The 18,006-nt window shown below is 43.7% G+C and overlaps 1 protein-coding gene across 1 annotated transcript in view; it reads left to right on the forward strand.

Annotated features, from left to right (window-relative positions):
• The window catches only part of PKD1L2 (polycystin 1 like 2), a 53,525-nt gene that overhangs the window by 16,859 nt on the left and 18,660 nt on the right, over positions 1 to 18,006 (forward strand). The window contains 11 exon segments of the mRNA XM_045582898.1: positions 2,662 to 2,902; positions 4,885 to 5,095; positions 5,098 to 5,274; positions 9,102 to 9,194; positions 9,349 to 9,440; positions 9,722 to 9,727; positions 10,083 to 10,255; positions 11,176 to 11,308; positions 12,054 to 12,230; positions 17,051 to 17,182; positions 17,184 to 17,322. Coding sequence (XP_045438854.1) covers positions 2,662 to 2,902; positions 4,885 to 5,095; positions 5,098 to 5,274; positions 9,102 to 9,194; positions 9,349 to 9,440; positions 9,722 to 9,727; positions 10,083 to 10,255; positions 11,176 to 11,308; positions 12,054 to 12,230; positions 17,051 to 17,182; positions 17,184 to 17,322 — 1,574 coding nt within the window.

Here is an 18,006-nt window from a genome sequence, read left to right on the forward strand (position 1 = left end):
TATCTGTGTACATATCTTACCATTGTGTTTGTGTGTTTTTGTTTTCTGTTGTATCTCTCTGTATTACTTTTTTTAGTAGATACTTTGGGAATTTCTGGATACATGTTTAACCTTTCACAGTCTACTTAGAGTTGCTATTATACCACTTCAAGTAAAATGTTGAAGACTTACAAGTATATAGGTCCATTTCCTTGCCTAAGTTTACATTATAATTGTCATATGTAGGACAACTACATACATTGAAACTCCTTTCAACAATCATACATATAATAAAGAACTTAGGAGGAAAAAAGTCTATGCAGTTACCAAGATGGCCATTCCTTGTGCTCTCCCTTCATTCCTGAAGTCCCAAGTTTCCCTGGTATAATTTCCCTTTAACTGGAAAAACTTTTTGTTGTTGTTAATCCTCAACTGAAGATATTTTTCCTTCACCATTTCTTTTAAGTCAATTTCCTGGCAATAAATTCTTAGAGAGTTTCTTTACTGCTGAGAATATCTTTATTTTGCTATAATTCCTAGAAGATATTTTTGCTGGATATAGAATTATGTGTTGACAATTCTTTTCTTTCAACACTCTAAAGATTTTGTTCACTGTCTTCTTACTTCCATGGTTTCTGAGGAGAAAGCTATAGTCATTTAAATCATCAGTTTCTCCATATGTAATGTTCACGCTGATATTAAGATTTTTTATTTTAAGCAGTTTGGTTATTATGTGTGTGGGTATGGTTTTATTTTTATTCGTTTAAAAATATATCTTTATTGATTTCAGAGAGTAAGGGAGAGGGAAAGAAAAATAGAAACATCAATTATGAGAATCTTTGATTGGCTGCCTCCTGAACGTGCCCTACTGGGGATCAAGCCTGTAACCCAAGCATGTGCTCTTGAGTGGAATTAAACCCAGGACCCTTCAGTTCATAGGCTGACACTCTAACCATTGAGCAAAGCCATCTAGGGGTGGGTATGGTTTTAATGAGTTTTGTTTTGTTTTTCCCTTTTAGGGAGTCATGGTGCTTTTTGAATCTCTATGTATTTTTCCACATTTGAGAAATTTTCAGTTATTATTTCTTCAAATACATTTTTCTACAGCAATCTCCCTTCTCAGTGGTGCTCAAATGACACGTTTTCCATTTTTGTATTATTACACAGATTATTGAGGCTCTGTTCATTTTAAAATTTCAATCTTTTTCTTCTCTGTTCGTCAGATTGGATTTCTCCTGTTCTGTCATTAGGTTCACAGACTTTTTCCTCTGTGGTCTCTCTTCTGCTATGAATGTTTTAGTAGGGCTTTAGATGTCTGCATCACCCCACATGGTGTGTGTAGCTTCAAGAGAGCAGAGCCTGGTGCAGGGCCAGGAGAAGAAAATAAAAGAGAAGCAGCACAAAAAAAGATAAATTTAAAAAAGAGAGAGAAACAGCACAAAACAAAAATGGGCATTTCCTCTGGATTCTCAGGCTCACTGGCTGGATCCCTTTTCTTGGTTCTCTAGCTAAACAGAGGAGATTTCTTTTGGGGTTTTTGTTTTATTCACTCACTGTGCAGTTCCATGACTCTGGGGACAAAGCCAAGAGATAAAGGAGATTTTTTAAAAAGACACAAAACAGGAAACTCCCATCTTCATGGGAGAAATGCCAATCTGCCTGCTATTTCTGTTTTTTGTTTTTTGTTTGTTTGTTTTTTACTTTTGAGTCCTCAGGTAGTTTCTTTTTTAGTTTTGTCCAGGTATGTAGTTGTGATCAATAGGGAAAATATGCTATGGTGGGCTTACTCCATTTTGGCTGGCACCAAGAATCAGGTTACTGTTCTCTAAGCTTTTTCACAAATATATTCATTTGTCAACAACTTCTCAAGCACTAACTATGTGCTAGGTGCCAGGTATATAAGAGAGAGCTAGACAGACACTGTGCTTACAGCCTAGCAAAGAAGAATGACAGAGAATAAGCAAGCACACAAGGTATGAGTATCACTTGGAGAAGCAGCAAAGCTACGGCAGTAAAGGGAATCTAAGGAAGGCTTTCCTGAGGAAGTAATGTTCAAACTGAGAACCAAAGGAGGAACAGCAGTGTGAGCAAAGACCAGCACACTTGCAGGCCTTGGGATGAGCAAGAGGTGGCATGTTCTAGAAACTGAAAAGGCGGTCTCAGTGAACATACAGTTAGAGGAGTGTGACAAAAGATGGGGAGATGGTCAGGAAAGGAGGTCATGTGCATCTTTGCAGACAATCTTCGAGATTTTTAATTAGTCTCCTTGGGAAAAAGCAAAACAAACCCATAATTCTTATGTTTGGAATTGAATCCCATTTCACAGATGGGGGAAATAAGGCTCAGAAAAGTAGGCGAGGGCACAGTATTTTACAGATGAAGCAAGAAGACCCAGAAAAGAGATTTATGTGAGCCACAGAAGAAATAAATGGCAGAAAACTGACTTGTAGCTAAATATTCAACTCCCTGGTTGGTCAGTGCTATTTCTTCCACTCTCATTTGCTCCAAGATGTCTCCTTGTCACCTTTGCAAGCACTGAGCATGTAGTTTTTAGCATCTTTTTCTTCACCTGTTTATCTTTGCAGTGCAGAAAAGGTGTGGGGTGGGTGACTGCAGTTGTGCACACACGTGTGAATGCATGTGTTTGCATATTCCCAACACTGGTAACGTTTCTGTTTCAGACAGTTTGTCCAGCCAAGTGATCCATCAATTCACATCACCTGGGGAATTCACTGTGTTTGCTGAGTGTACAACTAGTGAGTGGCATGTGACAGCTCAGAAGCAAGTGACAATTCAAGACAAGATGAAGAGTCTCAGTGTGACTGGGTGCTCTGGCTTGTCCAAATAAGGAGCCAGCCCTCTCTGCCAGGTTGTCTTTGGGGATACTATGTGGATTCAGGTAGAGCTCAATGGAGGTGAAACTGCAGAAATGGTCAAGGTCAAGGCAATCTTGATATCTCGAAATTTATCCATCCAACTCCCAGGTTTTAATAAATACTAACAGCAATCACTTATCAGTTAGTTATTTAATTACTCATTTGTTTAGCACCTCATGTGTGCCAGGAACTGATCTAAGTATTTTATATTTACTGGCCCACCCAGTATAGTATTATTATCTCCATTTTCCAGATGAAGAAATGGAGGAAAGGTTCAGAATCAAAGGTTCAAAGTCTCAGACTATTAAGCCAGTGAGAGCTTCCAGCTTTCCGAAGGTCCTTCTTTGCATGCCCATAGTCCTGTCTCAAGAATTGAACTTATAAGACGCTCCTTGCTGGGGTATTTAAATAGGACTGTGAGTCTTTCCAGCTGGGCCCAGGACCATCTCAATGCAGCCAGAATTGACCAATTTGGTCCAATTATGTTGTCCCAAGTCAGGGCTCATATTCGGCTGCACACTCTGCTACAGCCATAGCAGCTGTTGTGACTGGTGTCCATTCTCATTGGTCACAGTTTCTTTTCTGATTGGTCACAGAGGCCATTCTAATTATGTCCATTCTGATTAGTCAAAGTGTCCATTCTGATTGGTTATAGCAACATTTCTCATTGGTCATAATGTCCATTCTGATTGGTCATAGCATCCATTCTGATTGGTCACAGTGTTCATTGTGACTGGTAACAGAATCTCATCTATTCTGATTGGTCACAGTACCCATTCTGATTGGTCACAGTATCCATTCTGATTTATCAGAACACTCATTCAAATCGGTTCGTACTCATGCAAGTTTCAATGTTAAATATTTTGAAAACCACCCCTTCTCTCAGTAGAGACCCTCCCAACTAAGACCCATCCTCACCAAAGCCAGCATCTTTTCTCAAGGCACAGGTCCAATGTGAGAGCTAGATAGAGACTTGTTAATGTAAACTGTGCAGCACAGAGCTGTAGAGGTGAGGGCATGACCTCACGTGACTTCACACTACCTGAAGCCTCATTCAGAGCAGCGACTTACAGGAACTTTAACCAAGCTTTACATACAGTACTGGTCCTTGAGACTCCTTTCTGTATGGTGTGTTTGTTGGCTGAAGACGGTGGCTGTGTGTAATTGGAGAAGCTTAAAATAATCCTTCATGTATTTATGCATTCTACAAATATAACTGAGAGCATACTCTTTGCCAGGTATGGGAAAGGCAGCAGTAAACCTGAAAGTCAGGATTCCTGCTCTTGTCTTGAGGGCTTACATCATAATTATCATCATCGTCGTCATCATCATCATGGTCTTTGTCATCGTCATCTTTATCATTATCATTGTCATCACTCAAATAAGAAACACACTAGCCTAATTTCTTTGGGAAATAATCCTAATTTGTTGGTTTATATCCTATTTTAAGAGTCAACCACAATATTTAGCATTCAGTAAGGACAACCAACCCCAACCTGTAAGGGAGTACCATTGCGATGTCAACAAGCTGAGTTTTCCTGTGGACAGGGTTTCTGGCAGTTAGCTGTGGGAGTAGAGGGAAATGGCTTCACCTGCCCTTCCTGAAACAAAACTTAAGGCTAATCCTAATGCATATATCTCAGCTATACCCTTAGCCTTCCCTTTTTAGCCTTCCTCCTTACAAAAATATGTTAACAAATAATCTAATACTTTTATTACAAACTTTTAAGTTTTTAGGGAACACATGCATAGTATAAATAAAGTAGAATATACAAATGAGCAGAGAGGACCTAAAACTCATGAATCCAATACTCAGAGATAATCACGGTTAGTATTCAGGGGCAGGGTATATCCTTACTTATGTCTTTATAGCTATATTCATGGGTACTGTGATCAATCAGAATAAATTAGATGCTGTTATCCATGTCAGAATCTCATTTCAGAGCTTGAGTCTGAACTATCTTAGTATAATCAACTACATGGTTGTTATCACATTCCTAAATGTTTCTTGCCCCACTTAGAAATGGAGATGACTTATACTGTGCTATCAGATAAGATAACCCTGGCTGAGTTTACCACACAGCGGGCCCTGCTTCCCTACAACCTCACCCTGGACAGAGCAGACCAGCAGGAGATGGGCCCAGGGGTGCACCACTTGGAGATCCGAGCCACCAGCAACACCATCACCTCTGCACCCTCCACAAACATCACAGTCCACTTCATGATACCTCTGCCAGGGCTTAGGCCTCCTGGGCTTCTGAGGCCATTTGACAGGAACTACTGGTCAACATCTCAGTGGCTCATGGCATCCCAGAAAAGCTGACCTTTGAGGTAGCAGGACTCAATGCATCCTTCTCCCATGAGGAAGAGAGCCTTGGGCAGCCAACTTGGATTTACCATGTAACAGTTCCTCTTGAAGGTACTTGGGATTGGTAGCCCCCTTCCAAAACTCCCTCCTCTTCCCTTCCTAACTAGAATCCAGGATCCTTTCAGCCAGTTTCCAGGGTATCTTGGTCACAAACATGGTGGTTAAGAGCATCAAATAAGACAGAGACAGATATTATCTGTCCTCGTGCAGCATATTGTCACAGGGGTTCTCAACTTCGGCACTTCTGATATTTTGGACTGTATCATTCTTTGTTGTGGAGGCTGTTCTTTGCATTGTAAGATATTTAGTAGCATCTCTAGCTTCTATCCTTTAGATGCCAGTAGCACCAGCCTCCCAAGTCTTGGCAACCAAAAACATCTCCAGACAAAGCCAACTGTCCCCTGGGGAACAAAATCACCCTCACTGAGAACTATTGGGAAAGAGCAGGAGTATTCCAATTTCTTCCATCATTTCTAGAAAATAACGTGTTTGGGAAACTGCAGCCCATACCCTTAAGGGCAAGTGAGGTAAAAACTGAAGAGTGGGAAGAGGAACAAGAGAAGAAGTATCATAATTCTTACTGGAATAGAGATAGGGCAACTGACTGGCTGGGGGACAGACTGGCTGGCACCAGCTAGGGGAGGAGATCACACATACATTTGCATTTAATATAAAAAGAACAGAGTCCTTGAGGGCAGTGTAGTCAGGTTAGCAGGCAGGAATGTAATGAGGTTCCAGAGTCTCCAGCTCACCCAGGACCCCTACAGCATCCTCTGCTCTCTGTCTCAGATGTGTGCAAAATAGAGGGTAATAACTAGGCAGGTGTAGGCCTACCATGCTGTCAGCAAAGGATTTGGCAAAAGAGATGACAGAAAGGACAATGGATTCAAGAAGAAAAACATTGGAACTATGCCAGATAACAAAAGTCCAGTTTGGAACAGGAAGAAGCTAAAATGAAATGAAATGATGATGGTAACTATATATAATATATAGACTATAATTTAAATGCAAATTAATTTTTGTCTCCTATAAAAGTTACTCAGGGGATAAGAGATAAAATTTCAGCATGTCCTGTGACTTTATGACTTACTCTTAGATCAGGGGTGGATAACACCCAGCCCACTGGCCATATAAGGTCCGCAAAATCATTTGGTCTGGCCCTGCCAAGGCATTAGGGGTAAGCTAATCAAATGTTTGACCAAAGATAGCAGGCTAATTTTGTTGTTGTTAATCCTTGTCTGCAGATATTTTTCCATTGATTCTTAGAGAGAGTGGAAGGGAGGGTGAGAAACAGAGAGAGAGAAACATCTATATAAGAGAGACACATTGATTAATTGCCTCAATATGCACCCCAACTGGGACTGGGTATCAAGCCTGGAACCCAGGTACATGCCCTTGATCAGAATCAAACATCAGGCCCTTCAATTCACTCTAGCAGTGAGCCAAACCAGCTAGGGTAGCAGGCTAATTTTCAAGTTGATAATTTTGTATGGCCAACAAATAATGTTATAAATATCCAATGGCAGTAAAAAAGGTTCCCCACCTCTGTCTTAGATGGTAAGCAGTCTTCTCCCCACAAGAAAAATAGACTTGGATGACTCCAGTGATGAAGGAGATGAGAAGGAAGACAAGGGAACAGGTAGGGCAGGAAGGCTCTCACTTGGAGGGGCTGGCCTAGTCCTGGCTGACCTTGTTCTCAGGACCCAGAACATATTTACAACCATCTCTGTAAGAGCTTCTCTGGGCTCTCAAGGCCCCGGACTGGGCCTCTCTGCTCCAGGGCTGGGTGCCATCTCTCCTTCAGCTGGCCACATCCTTTCACATGTCTCTTTCTTTACTACCAAAGAGGTGTCTTTAGCCCACTGGCAAACATATGGTTTGCTTTTGACCATTTCCCTATGACCTGAATTTTTGCTATGATCCCTAAACCATTTCCAAAGACAGGCAGATTCCCCAGGATCTTCAGCATACCTTGTGACTTTGTTCTTTGGCAACTTTATCAATACCACCAGTCTGACACCTGTTCCCATTGTGTTCACAGCTCCTTCCAGTCTCCAAGAACCATGTGGAACAAACACTGAAGAAAAGAATATGAGTATTTTTTTTAAAACTCTTAACCTCACAAGAAAAAAATATCTAAGAACTCTGGGTTTTTGTTTTATTTTGTTCTGGTTTTTCAAAACACTAGGAATCACCGATATTTCTTCTGCTTAAAGAGAAACTCAGAAGGATTGAAATTAAACAAAGCATGTTCTCTTTTTGTGTTATAAATTAATAGTAAGATATCTATGATACATACATATCTTTTAGCCATCTTGGAAATTGAAACCACACTTCTAAAAATATATTAATGGGTAAAGGAAAAAAATCACATAGGAAACTTAAATATATTTCTAAGTGACAATTACAATACAACCTACCCAAATCTGTGGGATGCAACCAAGACTGTGCTCAAAGGCAAATTTATTTCTTTTAATATATATATCAGAAAATAGACTTGCTTCTTACAGAGCTGTGATATTTCATCTTCAGTTAACATTTTGAGATTAGATCTGCCTCTCTTTTCTCATTAGCTATTATAACTAAAGTACTACTGGTTGGTCCCAATTCCATGATAAAAGTGCATACATAGGTAGTGTGATGGTTTTTATAGCAAGACTAAGCCTTTGACTCCCTGCTGTTGACATTGCTCATGCATGCATTTATTCAATAATAAAGACTTAATTTGCATCTACAATGTTCAAGGCTTAGTATCAGGGGCTGGAGATACAATGGTGAATAAAAAGACATGATCCCTGCCTTCATGAACCTTACTGGGTCAGATTAACAAACGAATTAACATATAATTAGGAATTTTTATATGTCTAACTAGAACCAATAGGGTGCAATGAAAGCAACTAACAGAGGGTAATCTAGCAAATGTGATCAGACAAGGACTTCTTTAAAAAATTCTTTATTGTTTAAAGTATTACATATGTCTCCTTTCCCCCCATTGGCCTTTCCCCAGTGTTCCCACCCCAGATAAGGAGTCTTAAGAGGTGACATATAAGGGGGAACCTGTTGGAAAGTAGAACAAGAGCTTTGTGGGTGCATGGATTAGAGGGCTCTGAGGCCTATGTGGAGGAGGGGAAGGATGTAGGAGATAACAAAGAAATGAACAGAGGTCAGATCACATGGGGTCTAAGGTCTGGTTTTGACCACCACTGTAAGCCCTGCTCCAAGTCAATGCCAGATGGTCTCAGTTCTTATATGTGAAATGATCCACATACTGACTAGGTTCCACTTAGACCTCCACATCCCCTTTATCTCTCTGCAGAAAAAGCAGCTGGTTTGTAAGACACTTCTCCACAGTTAGCATCACACTCTCTACCTCAAAGCAATCGTGCCAAGGTGTGGAATGAAGACACCTTGTCAAATCTGCCTAGTTCCCCTTGGGATGATCACTGGGTACGTAAGTAACTTTAGTTGCACTGTGGGCTCAGTGCTAAAGGTCCACCATGTGTTCAACTGCATTATCAGTACCTGCTCTAGCCAGGCCCTGGGATCGATGCCTAGACAAATAAGAATATAGACCAGGCCTCTGTCCTTCCATTTAGTAGGGAAGACAGATAAGGAAGCTGATGATTAAAACACACAGTGCTAACTGCTACAGGAGAGGGGCCCAGGAGATTATGAGAATACAGGAGAGGGGGGTGTTAAGTTAAGAATGTAGGCCTTGGGGCAGCAAGATCTCAGACTGGATCATTGACCCTGGGACCTCTGGCCAGTATTTAAAGCCTCTCAGCTTCCGTCCCTTCAAGGGTTTGATAGCATCTTATTCCCAGGTTTGCTGTGGGTCAAATGAGAGAAACTAGTGATGTGTTTCCTCTTTTGTCTAGTGCAGATGAGGACACTGAGCTGTTACCTCTATAAAGCAGACAGCCAGCACAGAGAACTAGACCCAAAGAGAGCTTCTGTGAAGAGGAGTGAAGGTGAGCTGGCCACAATGGAGAGCATGTGGATTCTAGGAAGAGGGATCAGCCAGCATGCAATGTGTTCCTGGGGTCAATTCTGGAAGGACCTGTTAAACGGCTCATGCTCATAGGGCTTGACCTGGAATGAGGCTATAGCAGAATTCAACCCCAGCGATCTCCGATGGCCTGATAATAAAACTCAAAACCTCTTGCCTTGGCACCTTAAACCCCAGCTGGTATTTAGATGACACTCCACTAGAGAAGGTGAGGACACTGGCAACCACTCAAAAATGGGAAAGTTTCCCCACTTTGACTTCTCATACGTCTAGGACTAAGCTGGGGTGGGTCAACTCCATTCAGAGCTGGTGGAGGGGGATAAAGAGGTGGGGCACATTCCCCAAAGGAAAACCAGGGCATTGGTCAGAGAAAGCATGGGTGCCTGGGAGCAAAAACAATGGGGAAACACCACCACAGGTGCTGTTAGTGCTCCAGCCCTGTGGCTGGTAACTGTGCAGCTTATGTGCTCCAGAGCTCCGTGGGATCAGGCTGAGGCTGGACACCCTCTGAGGCTGAGACCACTTATTTGTCTAGTTTCATTCTTCACCCTATTCTGCTTCCCTCCCTCCCCTACTGGTTTTCCCTAAGAGCCCTCCCTCAATAAACCTCAATAAACCAGGTGAATCCTTATCTCAGGCTGTGCTTCTAGGGAACTTGACCTTGGACAATACCCTAACCAGGCTGGAGACTGCACATCTGGGTTGACCGCAGGAAGCACGCAGCGCCTGCTACTCATCCATCAGAATAAATCTGAAAGGCCTCCCATGGTCAGAAACCAGTGCCCTGCTGAGGTCTACTGGCCTGACTGTAACCTCAGGGGCTCTGGACTGTGCTCTCTTTCAAACCCAGCCCCTCCCGGCAGCCTGTAGACTCCGAGAATTTTGGCTGAGATCTTTAATCCTCCTCCAGGGCAACACCTCCACCCTGCTGCTCAACAGCTCCTTGCTGCAGGCCTGGGGCCAGGCCAGCGGCATCCGAGTCACAGGTGGGAAGGCCTCCCTCAGTCTCTTGTCATGGATTCAGTCTGTTGCAGAAAATGAGCCAAGACAAACCCAGAAGCCTGACATATAGAATCTCAGGCTCTGGTGTGAATCCCATCGACCACCGCTTTCTAGCTTGGAGGCCTCAAATAAGGGATTTAACCTCTCTGTGCCTCAGTTTCCACACATGTAAAGGAGGTGTACTAAAATCACCTGCCTCCTAATTGTATGGTGCAGGTTAGATGAGACAGCACCTGCGGTGCAAGCAGATCATCCTGGGGTCGTGCAGCCTGCATGTCTTGTCAGGACGATTCAGCACTTTTTTAGTTAAAACAAGCTCAACGCACAGGGCAATGTAGATTATCAAAAAGATAAATACTGAGGGCGAGAATTCTTCTTCTGGATGGATTCCTTTGACTCAGTATTTCTCAAAGTGGCTCATAGACCATCCACACTGGGATAACCTGGGGTACTAATATAGAATGCACACTCCTGGGTTTATCCCAAACCTTCAAATCCTTCCCCTACTTCCTCCCCTCCTTTCTCCTCTTCTTGTCCCACTCCTTCTCCCTCTCCCTCCCACCCACTACCCTCTGCCTCTATCATCTTCCTCTATCCTCTCCTCTGCCTCTGACCCCCCTCCCTCCCTCTTACAAAGACCACTATGATGACATTAGTTTCACCTGGTTAATCTGGAACATTCGTCTCAGAACCCTTAACTTAAATCTCCAAAGTGATTTGCTGGTCCCTTTTGCCATATTCACAGGTTTTGGGGATTAGGATGTGGACACCTTTGAGAAGCCATTATTCTGTCTACCACATATCCTATTAGGAAAACAAAGGTCTATAGGCTTTGAAAAACCCCAAAGGAGCCTGGTCACTTGCTCTGACCCCAAATCTTTCTAAAATGGTTTCAGCAAGCCATTACATTTCCTCTCCTTACCTTCTTCCCTCTGTGCCAGGGTCAGAGAGCATGTGCTGGGGTCGCTGTCTGCAATCACCACCACCCTGGGGGACATGCAGAGGGTGCAGGGGCTGGTCAAGGTGCTGAGAGAGGTGTCCCATCGCAGTGAGGAGCTCATGCCCTTGGCCCAGGTGAGTAGTTCTCCCCTACTGAGCCAGGCCATGGGACACATACCTCCACAGTGGGTGGCTAACAACTCACCCCAGCCCAGGTCAAAGGTTCCTCAAGTCACAGGGCTGCCAAGACTTACAGCTACGATGCCAAAGCTCACTTTCCACCAATGGCTGTTCCAGGAAGTCACATCATCAGACCAGTTTCTCAAGCTGCTTCCTGGAAGTGTGACCAGCTCAAAACTTGAGCATCAGAAGCCAAAGGGGAAAAAGAAAAGAAAGAAAGAAAAAAAAAAACTTGCTACATTAAGAGCTTATTTTTGTTGTTGGTGTAATAATTATTATTGTTGTTATTATTCAGCATTATTAGGTGAGCACTTACTATATGCCCTAAAAAAGCTGACAAGCACTCACAGAACTGACCTCATTGCAATCCTCACAGCCTTCAGGAACGGGGGCTTTTGAAATCTCCACTTTCCAGGTAAGAGCAGAGAGGTTAAGCAACTGGTCCAAAGTCACACATCCAAAAAGAACAGAGTGAGAATTTGAACCTTTGTCTGTTTGACTTGACAGCCATGCCCTGCACACTAACTGGGAGTGCCTCATGTAAGCTCCTGGTCTCAGGAGGAGATGGTACTGCTAGCACATTGGGGAGACCATCAGGGTCAGCTTTCCTGGCAAATTACCTCAGTCCCCCTTTTCTATGATGTTAACCAAGTCTCCACAAGGCTTCAGGGTGACCCTAAGCCCCATTTCCTGCAGATGAATCCTGAGCCCAGAAGACCTGCACTTTGGAGAAGGTGTCTACTATCTGACTGTGATCCCCAAGTCTGACCTGGAGCTGACCCCTAGCAGAGACCTCACAGTTGGCATCAACACATTCCTTTCCCATTGTGTGCTTTAGGATGACATCCAGGAAACTTTGGATAATTCTGGGTGCCAGGTAAGGAGGAGGAAGTGAAGAAGACAGAACAGTTTGGTGGGGTGCGTCCTGCTCATTTAGGGTCCTGTTTTAGTGCCTCTGATATACCATCAGCCCCTCCTTGAGGCCTTTCCATGTGTGCCTGGGAATATACCCTGAACCCCCATTCAATAAAGTTAACAACTTCTGCCAAAACCAGTTTGGCTTAGTGGATAAAGCATTGGCCTGAGGACTGAGGGGTCCCAGATTCAATTCCGGTCAAGGGCATGTACCTTGGTTGTGGGCACATCCCCAGTGGGGGGAGGGGTGTGTGTGTGTGTGCAGGAGGCAGCTGATCGGTGTTTCTCTCTCATAGATGTTTCTAACTCTCTGTCCCTCTCCCTTACTCTCTGTAAAAAATCAATGAAATATATTTAAAATAAATAAATAATAAATAAAGTTAACTTCTCCATCACATTCCACCTGAAATGTCACTTCCTCCAGAAACTTCTCAATGCCCTGTTTAGCTCAGATTTCCTACTGTGAACATTTAGAGCACACAGGCCCGTCTCCTCCATGGACTAAACAGAGTAGTAGCTCACATCCTCTCAGATCACTGAACCATGTCTGTACCCTCAGTGCACTGGGAGTCACGTGAGACAGGAACAATGTGCTTTGCTCGCTGTTAGGAACAAATGATCACCAAACAAATGGACAAATGGCTGGGAAGCCCTGCTGACTTGGTTGCCGAAAGAGGCCAGAGAGTCATGTCCAAGGAGTCCTTTATTCTATGCCATGGTACTATGTTTTCTGCTTTCTTGTGTTATCTCATCAAATCTTCACAATAACCTTCTAAGATAGTTGGTATTCACATTCTACAGATGGTAAAACAAAGGCTCAGGAAATTCAACTAACTAGCCTCGAATCTCTCAACTAGTAGGTAGAAGAGCTGGGACTCAAACTCAGGTCTGTCTGCCTCCAGAGAATAAGCCTTAGTGTTATGAGGCAGTTTCTCTGGAGCCCAGGCCAGTCTCACTAAGCCCCTCGATGGCACATGGCTCTATTAACTGCAATTAAAGCCCTGTCTCAGGTCAGTTCAGCTCTGCTTCCAAGGAGGCAAGTGTGTTGGTAGCAGATAATGTCTTTGATGCCATTGCTGTGGTATCAGTATCCCCCTTCCCCCTTCTAAGCTATTGTATATGCTATTCTCTTCCCTGGTATGCCCTCCTTACCTACAATACCTATTCACCCTTCAATCTCCCACCACTGCCACCTTCTTCAAGGAGCTTCTCAGATGTCTGAGTCTCCCTTTGTTGGATTTCCACAGCACTCCATACCTTTTCCAAGAACAGCAGCCTCCATTTCTAGCTCAGATTTATCTGTCTCCACCTACGAGACCATAAGTGCCTTATTTCATTTATTCTACAAATAGTTACCAGGTGCCTGGCCAACTGGTGAAACATAATGGTGAGAAAAACCAGTAAGCTTTCAGTTTAGCAGAGGACACAGACAAGAAACCTATAGCACATGCCATATCAAATGACGCAAGTTACAGTAGTGTAAGAGGTTGCAACAGAGTCACAGAAGGGAACTTAGAGTGAGCTCCTTCCAGGTCCTTTTCTGCTGCCATGGCAACTCCTTCCCTGGCTTCCAGCTGCCACACACGGGGAGTTCTCAGAGCACCAGGAAGAGATGAAGGGGCACTGAGATGTCCAAGGCACAGCAGGTCCCCCCACTTGCAGCACAGGCCTTTGTTCCTTATGAACAATACCCTGATTGTGTTGTGACATCTTGAGTCCTTGCTTCTAGAGGCTGTTTGATCGCCATGTTGCTGGCAGAGTGCTACTACAGGCTGCCCTCAGATGCCCCTAGGCTCAGAAAGTGTCAGGGCTGGCAGCAATGACTCCACCATTAGACAGACTTCGGTCCAATCCCACTTCATCAATTCTAGCAAGGTGACCTGGGACGAGTCACCGCCTCTTTGAGCTTTCCCATCTGGAAATGAGACAAAAATACTTGTAGTTGGAGGTGGGAACCTAGATGAGATTAGGGGTATAAAGTACTTAGTGTGGTATCTGACACACAGTGAGTGCTCCATAGATTAAAGAAATGGCTATGTTAGCCAATCAGAACATAGAAAAGACAAAACTGTACATAAAATAGAAATCCAGGAGACAATGAACATGGGATTCAGTATGGTGGGTAGGTGAGAAGAAGCATGAGAACAGGTTGGGAAAGGAGCACTTCACTAAAAGTAAGTTATTGAAATTCCTAGCTTTTGAGTTGTGGGTGTTTGGGTGCTTATTGTGTTATTAAAAATATACACTTACTGCCCTAGCTGGTTTGGCTCTGTGAATAGAACGTTGGCCTGCTGAATGAAGGGTCTCAGGTTCAATTCTGGTCAAGGGCATATGCCTAGGTTTCAGGTCCGATCCCCAGTGTGGGGCATGTAGGAGGCAGCCAATCAATGATTCTCTCTCATCATTGATGTTTCTATCTCTCTCTCCCTCTCCCTTTCTCTCTGAAATCAATAAAAATAATATATATATACATTTACTAATGCATACATACATGAATGTGGTTGTACAAAAGTCATATGTGAAAGTGTGTCATAGACCAAAAGTACCCAATATTGTGTACTTGCTGCTCATTATATATAGATATAGATATAGATATAGATATAGATATAGATATAGATAGATAGATAGATAGATAGATAGATAGATACAGATATGTCGAGGTCATTGAGGACCATAAATAAGTAAATGGGATCATCAAGTTTGCATGGAAAACCACCAATGAATCCTCTAAATAGCTAAAGAAGTTTCCAAATCTATGAACTACAGACCTTGTCATGGAGTAAAGGCAGAAATATTGGAAGGGGTCTGAGAGCCATACTAAAGGCACAACTACTGTTGCAAGGGGATGCACAGATTAATTCAAATTTTCAAAGAGGTCCTCACGCTAGAAAAGGTTGAGAAAGCGGCTTTTTCTTCCTCTCCCTGGGAGTCTTGTGAAAAACCCAGAGGGGCAAAGATCTTAGACATAAATCAGATCTGGCCCCAGGGCTCCCAGCACTGAGATGGTCTTGTTACTGGCACCTGCTTGGGTTTCTTCTCTGAAACTAGCCCCACCCCTTCTGGGTGTGCCAAGTGTTCCCATAAGCCTCACAGCTCTATGCCAAATGGTCTGGCCAGAATTGGGAAACAGCAAGAAAAACAACAGAATACACAAGGGGCTAAGACCCGTGTGAAATCCATCCATGAACAGTTGGTGCCATGCCTTTGCTGGGTGACTCACTTAAGGAAAAGGGGACATGCTTGGGATATGGCAGGTTCTTCTTTACCAGGCATTGAGCAGAGTACTTTCCACATGCCAGTGTTTCCTGTTTCCTCCTTCCTTCACCTTGTGGTGGACTCTGAAATGAAAGGGTGGTTCTGGGTTGTGGGGTTGAATTAAATCCTCTTTACCCACCAAATGGCCCTGGGGGGGGGAATTCAAACTGGTTGAGGGCTTTAGGGAAGGCTTGCTTCTAAGTGCAGGGTACACATTAAGAGCACATTAAGACCTCGCCCATTCCTGTCTCCCTGTCCCCAACCTCATTGTCAGTGTTCCAAGCTCCCCCCATATGCCCTGCCTACTCAGGCTGATGATCCTGAGGAATAGGTTAGTGAGGGCCCTAGAAGCAAGGAATACTGAGGTTCCAGGTCCCCAAGCCTCAGTTTAAAAGTGAAAGGGTACGCCGAAACCGGTTTGGCTCAATGGATAGAGCGTCGGCTTGGGGACTGAAAGGTCCCGGGTTCGATTCCGGTCAAGGGCATGTACCTTGGTTGCGGGCATATCCCCAGTAGGGGGTGTGCAAGAGGCGGCTGATCGATGACTCTCTCTCATCGATGTTTCTAACTCTGTATCTCTCTCCCTTCCTCTCTGTACAAAATCAATAAAATATATATTTAAAAAAAAATAAAATAAAAGTGAAAGGGTAGGAGAAGTCAAGTGAGGCACGAGGAGAGCAAAATTTAGGGAGGACTTATTTTCAGGGTCACCCACGGCCTTGCTCTAGTCCTAGGTGAGTGGTATGTGCTGTGGTGGGAGTGTCTCCTTGGCCCCAATGCCTAATCCTGTGTAGAGGGGCACAGCCCAAGGACAGCTAGAATGGGGCCCTTCTAAAGAGAAGCCCGGGACAAGGGCTCCAGGTGCCTAGAGCTAAGGAGGGGGGGGTCAAGTTTAGGGAATACTTTCCTGGTGCTGAGACACCAGCTTAGAATGAAATATTTGCCCTTCCCTTTTCCTAGCATGGTTCTCCCAGTCTTGGTCTTCCTTTGCTGTTCAGTGTAAAATGGCCAACTGAAGATGTTCAGTTTGAAAGGCAGGAAAGTCCCCAGCATTGGTCATCCTGGATGTCCTCTCAGCACCTAGCCCACTGCCTGGCCTAGTATTAACATTCAACAAATATCTGTACAATAAATGAGCATCAGGTGAGAGAATGGACTGGAATGATGCACATCAAAGTGTGAAAATGGTTGGTTGTGGAGGGTGAGGGACAGAAGGGACTTCAGCTTGCCCTGCAATACTTATCTACAAAAGGCAAAGCAGACTGACAAGGTGGACAGTTGCACATTGAGAGTGATGGATACAAAGATGTTTGTTAAAGGTAATGTTCTCTTCATTTTAAAATTATTTTTTAGTAAAATTATTTTTTAATTAAAATTAAAAAAAAACCAAAAGAATCCTGAAACTGGTCTTCCCATAGGCTCCCTAGCCTCTCTCCAGGAGAGTGTCCACTTCTCATTGCTTTCCCTTGGGTTTGAGCCATTCAAGGATGTACCCACATTGCTACCAGGGCCTCTTTGTGGTTTCAGGTGGGGCCATGAACCATGGGCTCCCAAACACACTGCCTCTGCAGCCATCTTACCTTCTTTGGAAGCACATTCTTGGTGATGCCCAATGCCATTGATGTCTGCCAGACCAGAGAGCTCTTTGGCACTTTTGAAAAACAATCCAGTCATTGTCACCACTGTGGGCTGTCTCTTCGTGGCCCACATGCTGGTGGCGATCTGGGCAAGGAGGAAGGATGCTCAGGATCAGGCCAAGGTGAGATTGTATGGTCCTGGGGAATGGGAGGGAGAAGCAGGTGTGAACCCTTGCAAGAGCTCCAGGGAATGGAGCCCAGATGGGGAACCAAGAGGCTAGATGCAAATCTAGGTCTTGACCCCTGTAATCGTCTCAGGCAAGCCAGCCCCCAGCCTCTTTATCTGTAACAATGTTCTTTTCATAAAATTATCACCAGGATTATGATACTGATCATTTTTTTTTTTACATTTTTAAAATTAAATTATTATCTGTGTACATATCTGATCATTTATTGAGGATTTACTCTATGCTAGGCATTACCCCATTTAATACAATAGCCCTAAGAAGAAAATACGTCCCCAAGACCACCCTCAAGTTCAATGATTTGCTAGTAGGATTCACAGAACCTCAGAAAAGCTGTTATACTCATGATTATGTGTATACAGTGAAAGGATACAGATTAAAATCAGTAAAGGGAAGGGGTCTCTGGGAGATCAGGTGATAGTTTCTAGTTGCCCTTTCCCGATGGAATCGTATGGACAGATTTAATTCTCGTAGGAAAGTATTACCATCAAGAAAAGCTCACTTAAACTTTGGGGTCTAAGGTTTAATTGGGGGTCAGTCACATAGGTATTGAGTGCACACATGACTGACTTTCCTTATATAGTCTCCAACAAACCACCCCATTCCTGCCCAGGGTCAAATTGATACAGCATGGCTCAGAGCCTGCACCATAAATCACATT

This window comes from Pipistrellus kuhlii, unplaced genomic scaffold, assembly GCF_014108245.1.
Source record: "Pipistrellus kuhlii isolate mPipKuh1 unplaced genomic scaffold, mPipKuh1.p scaffold_m20_p_17, whole genome shotgun sequence".
Classification (NCBI taxonomy): Eukaryota; Metazoa; Chordata; class Mammalia; order Chiroptera; family Vespertilionidae; genus Pipistrellus; species Pipistrellus kuhlii.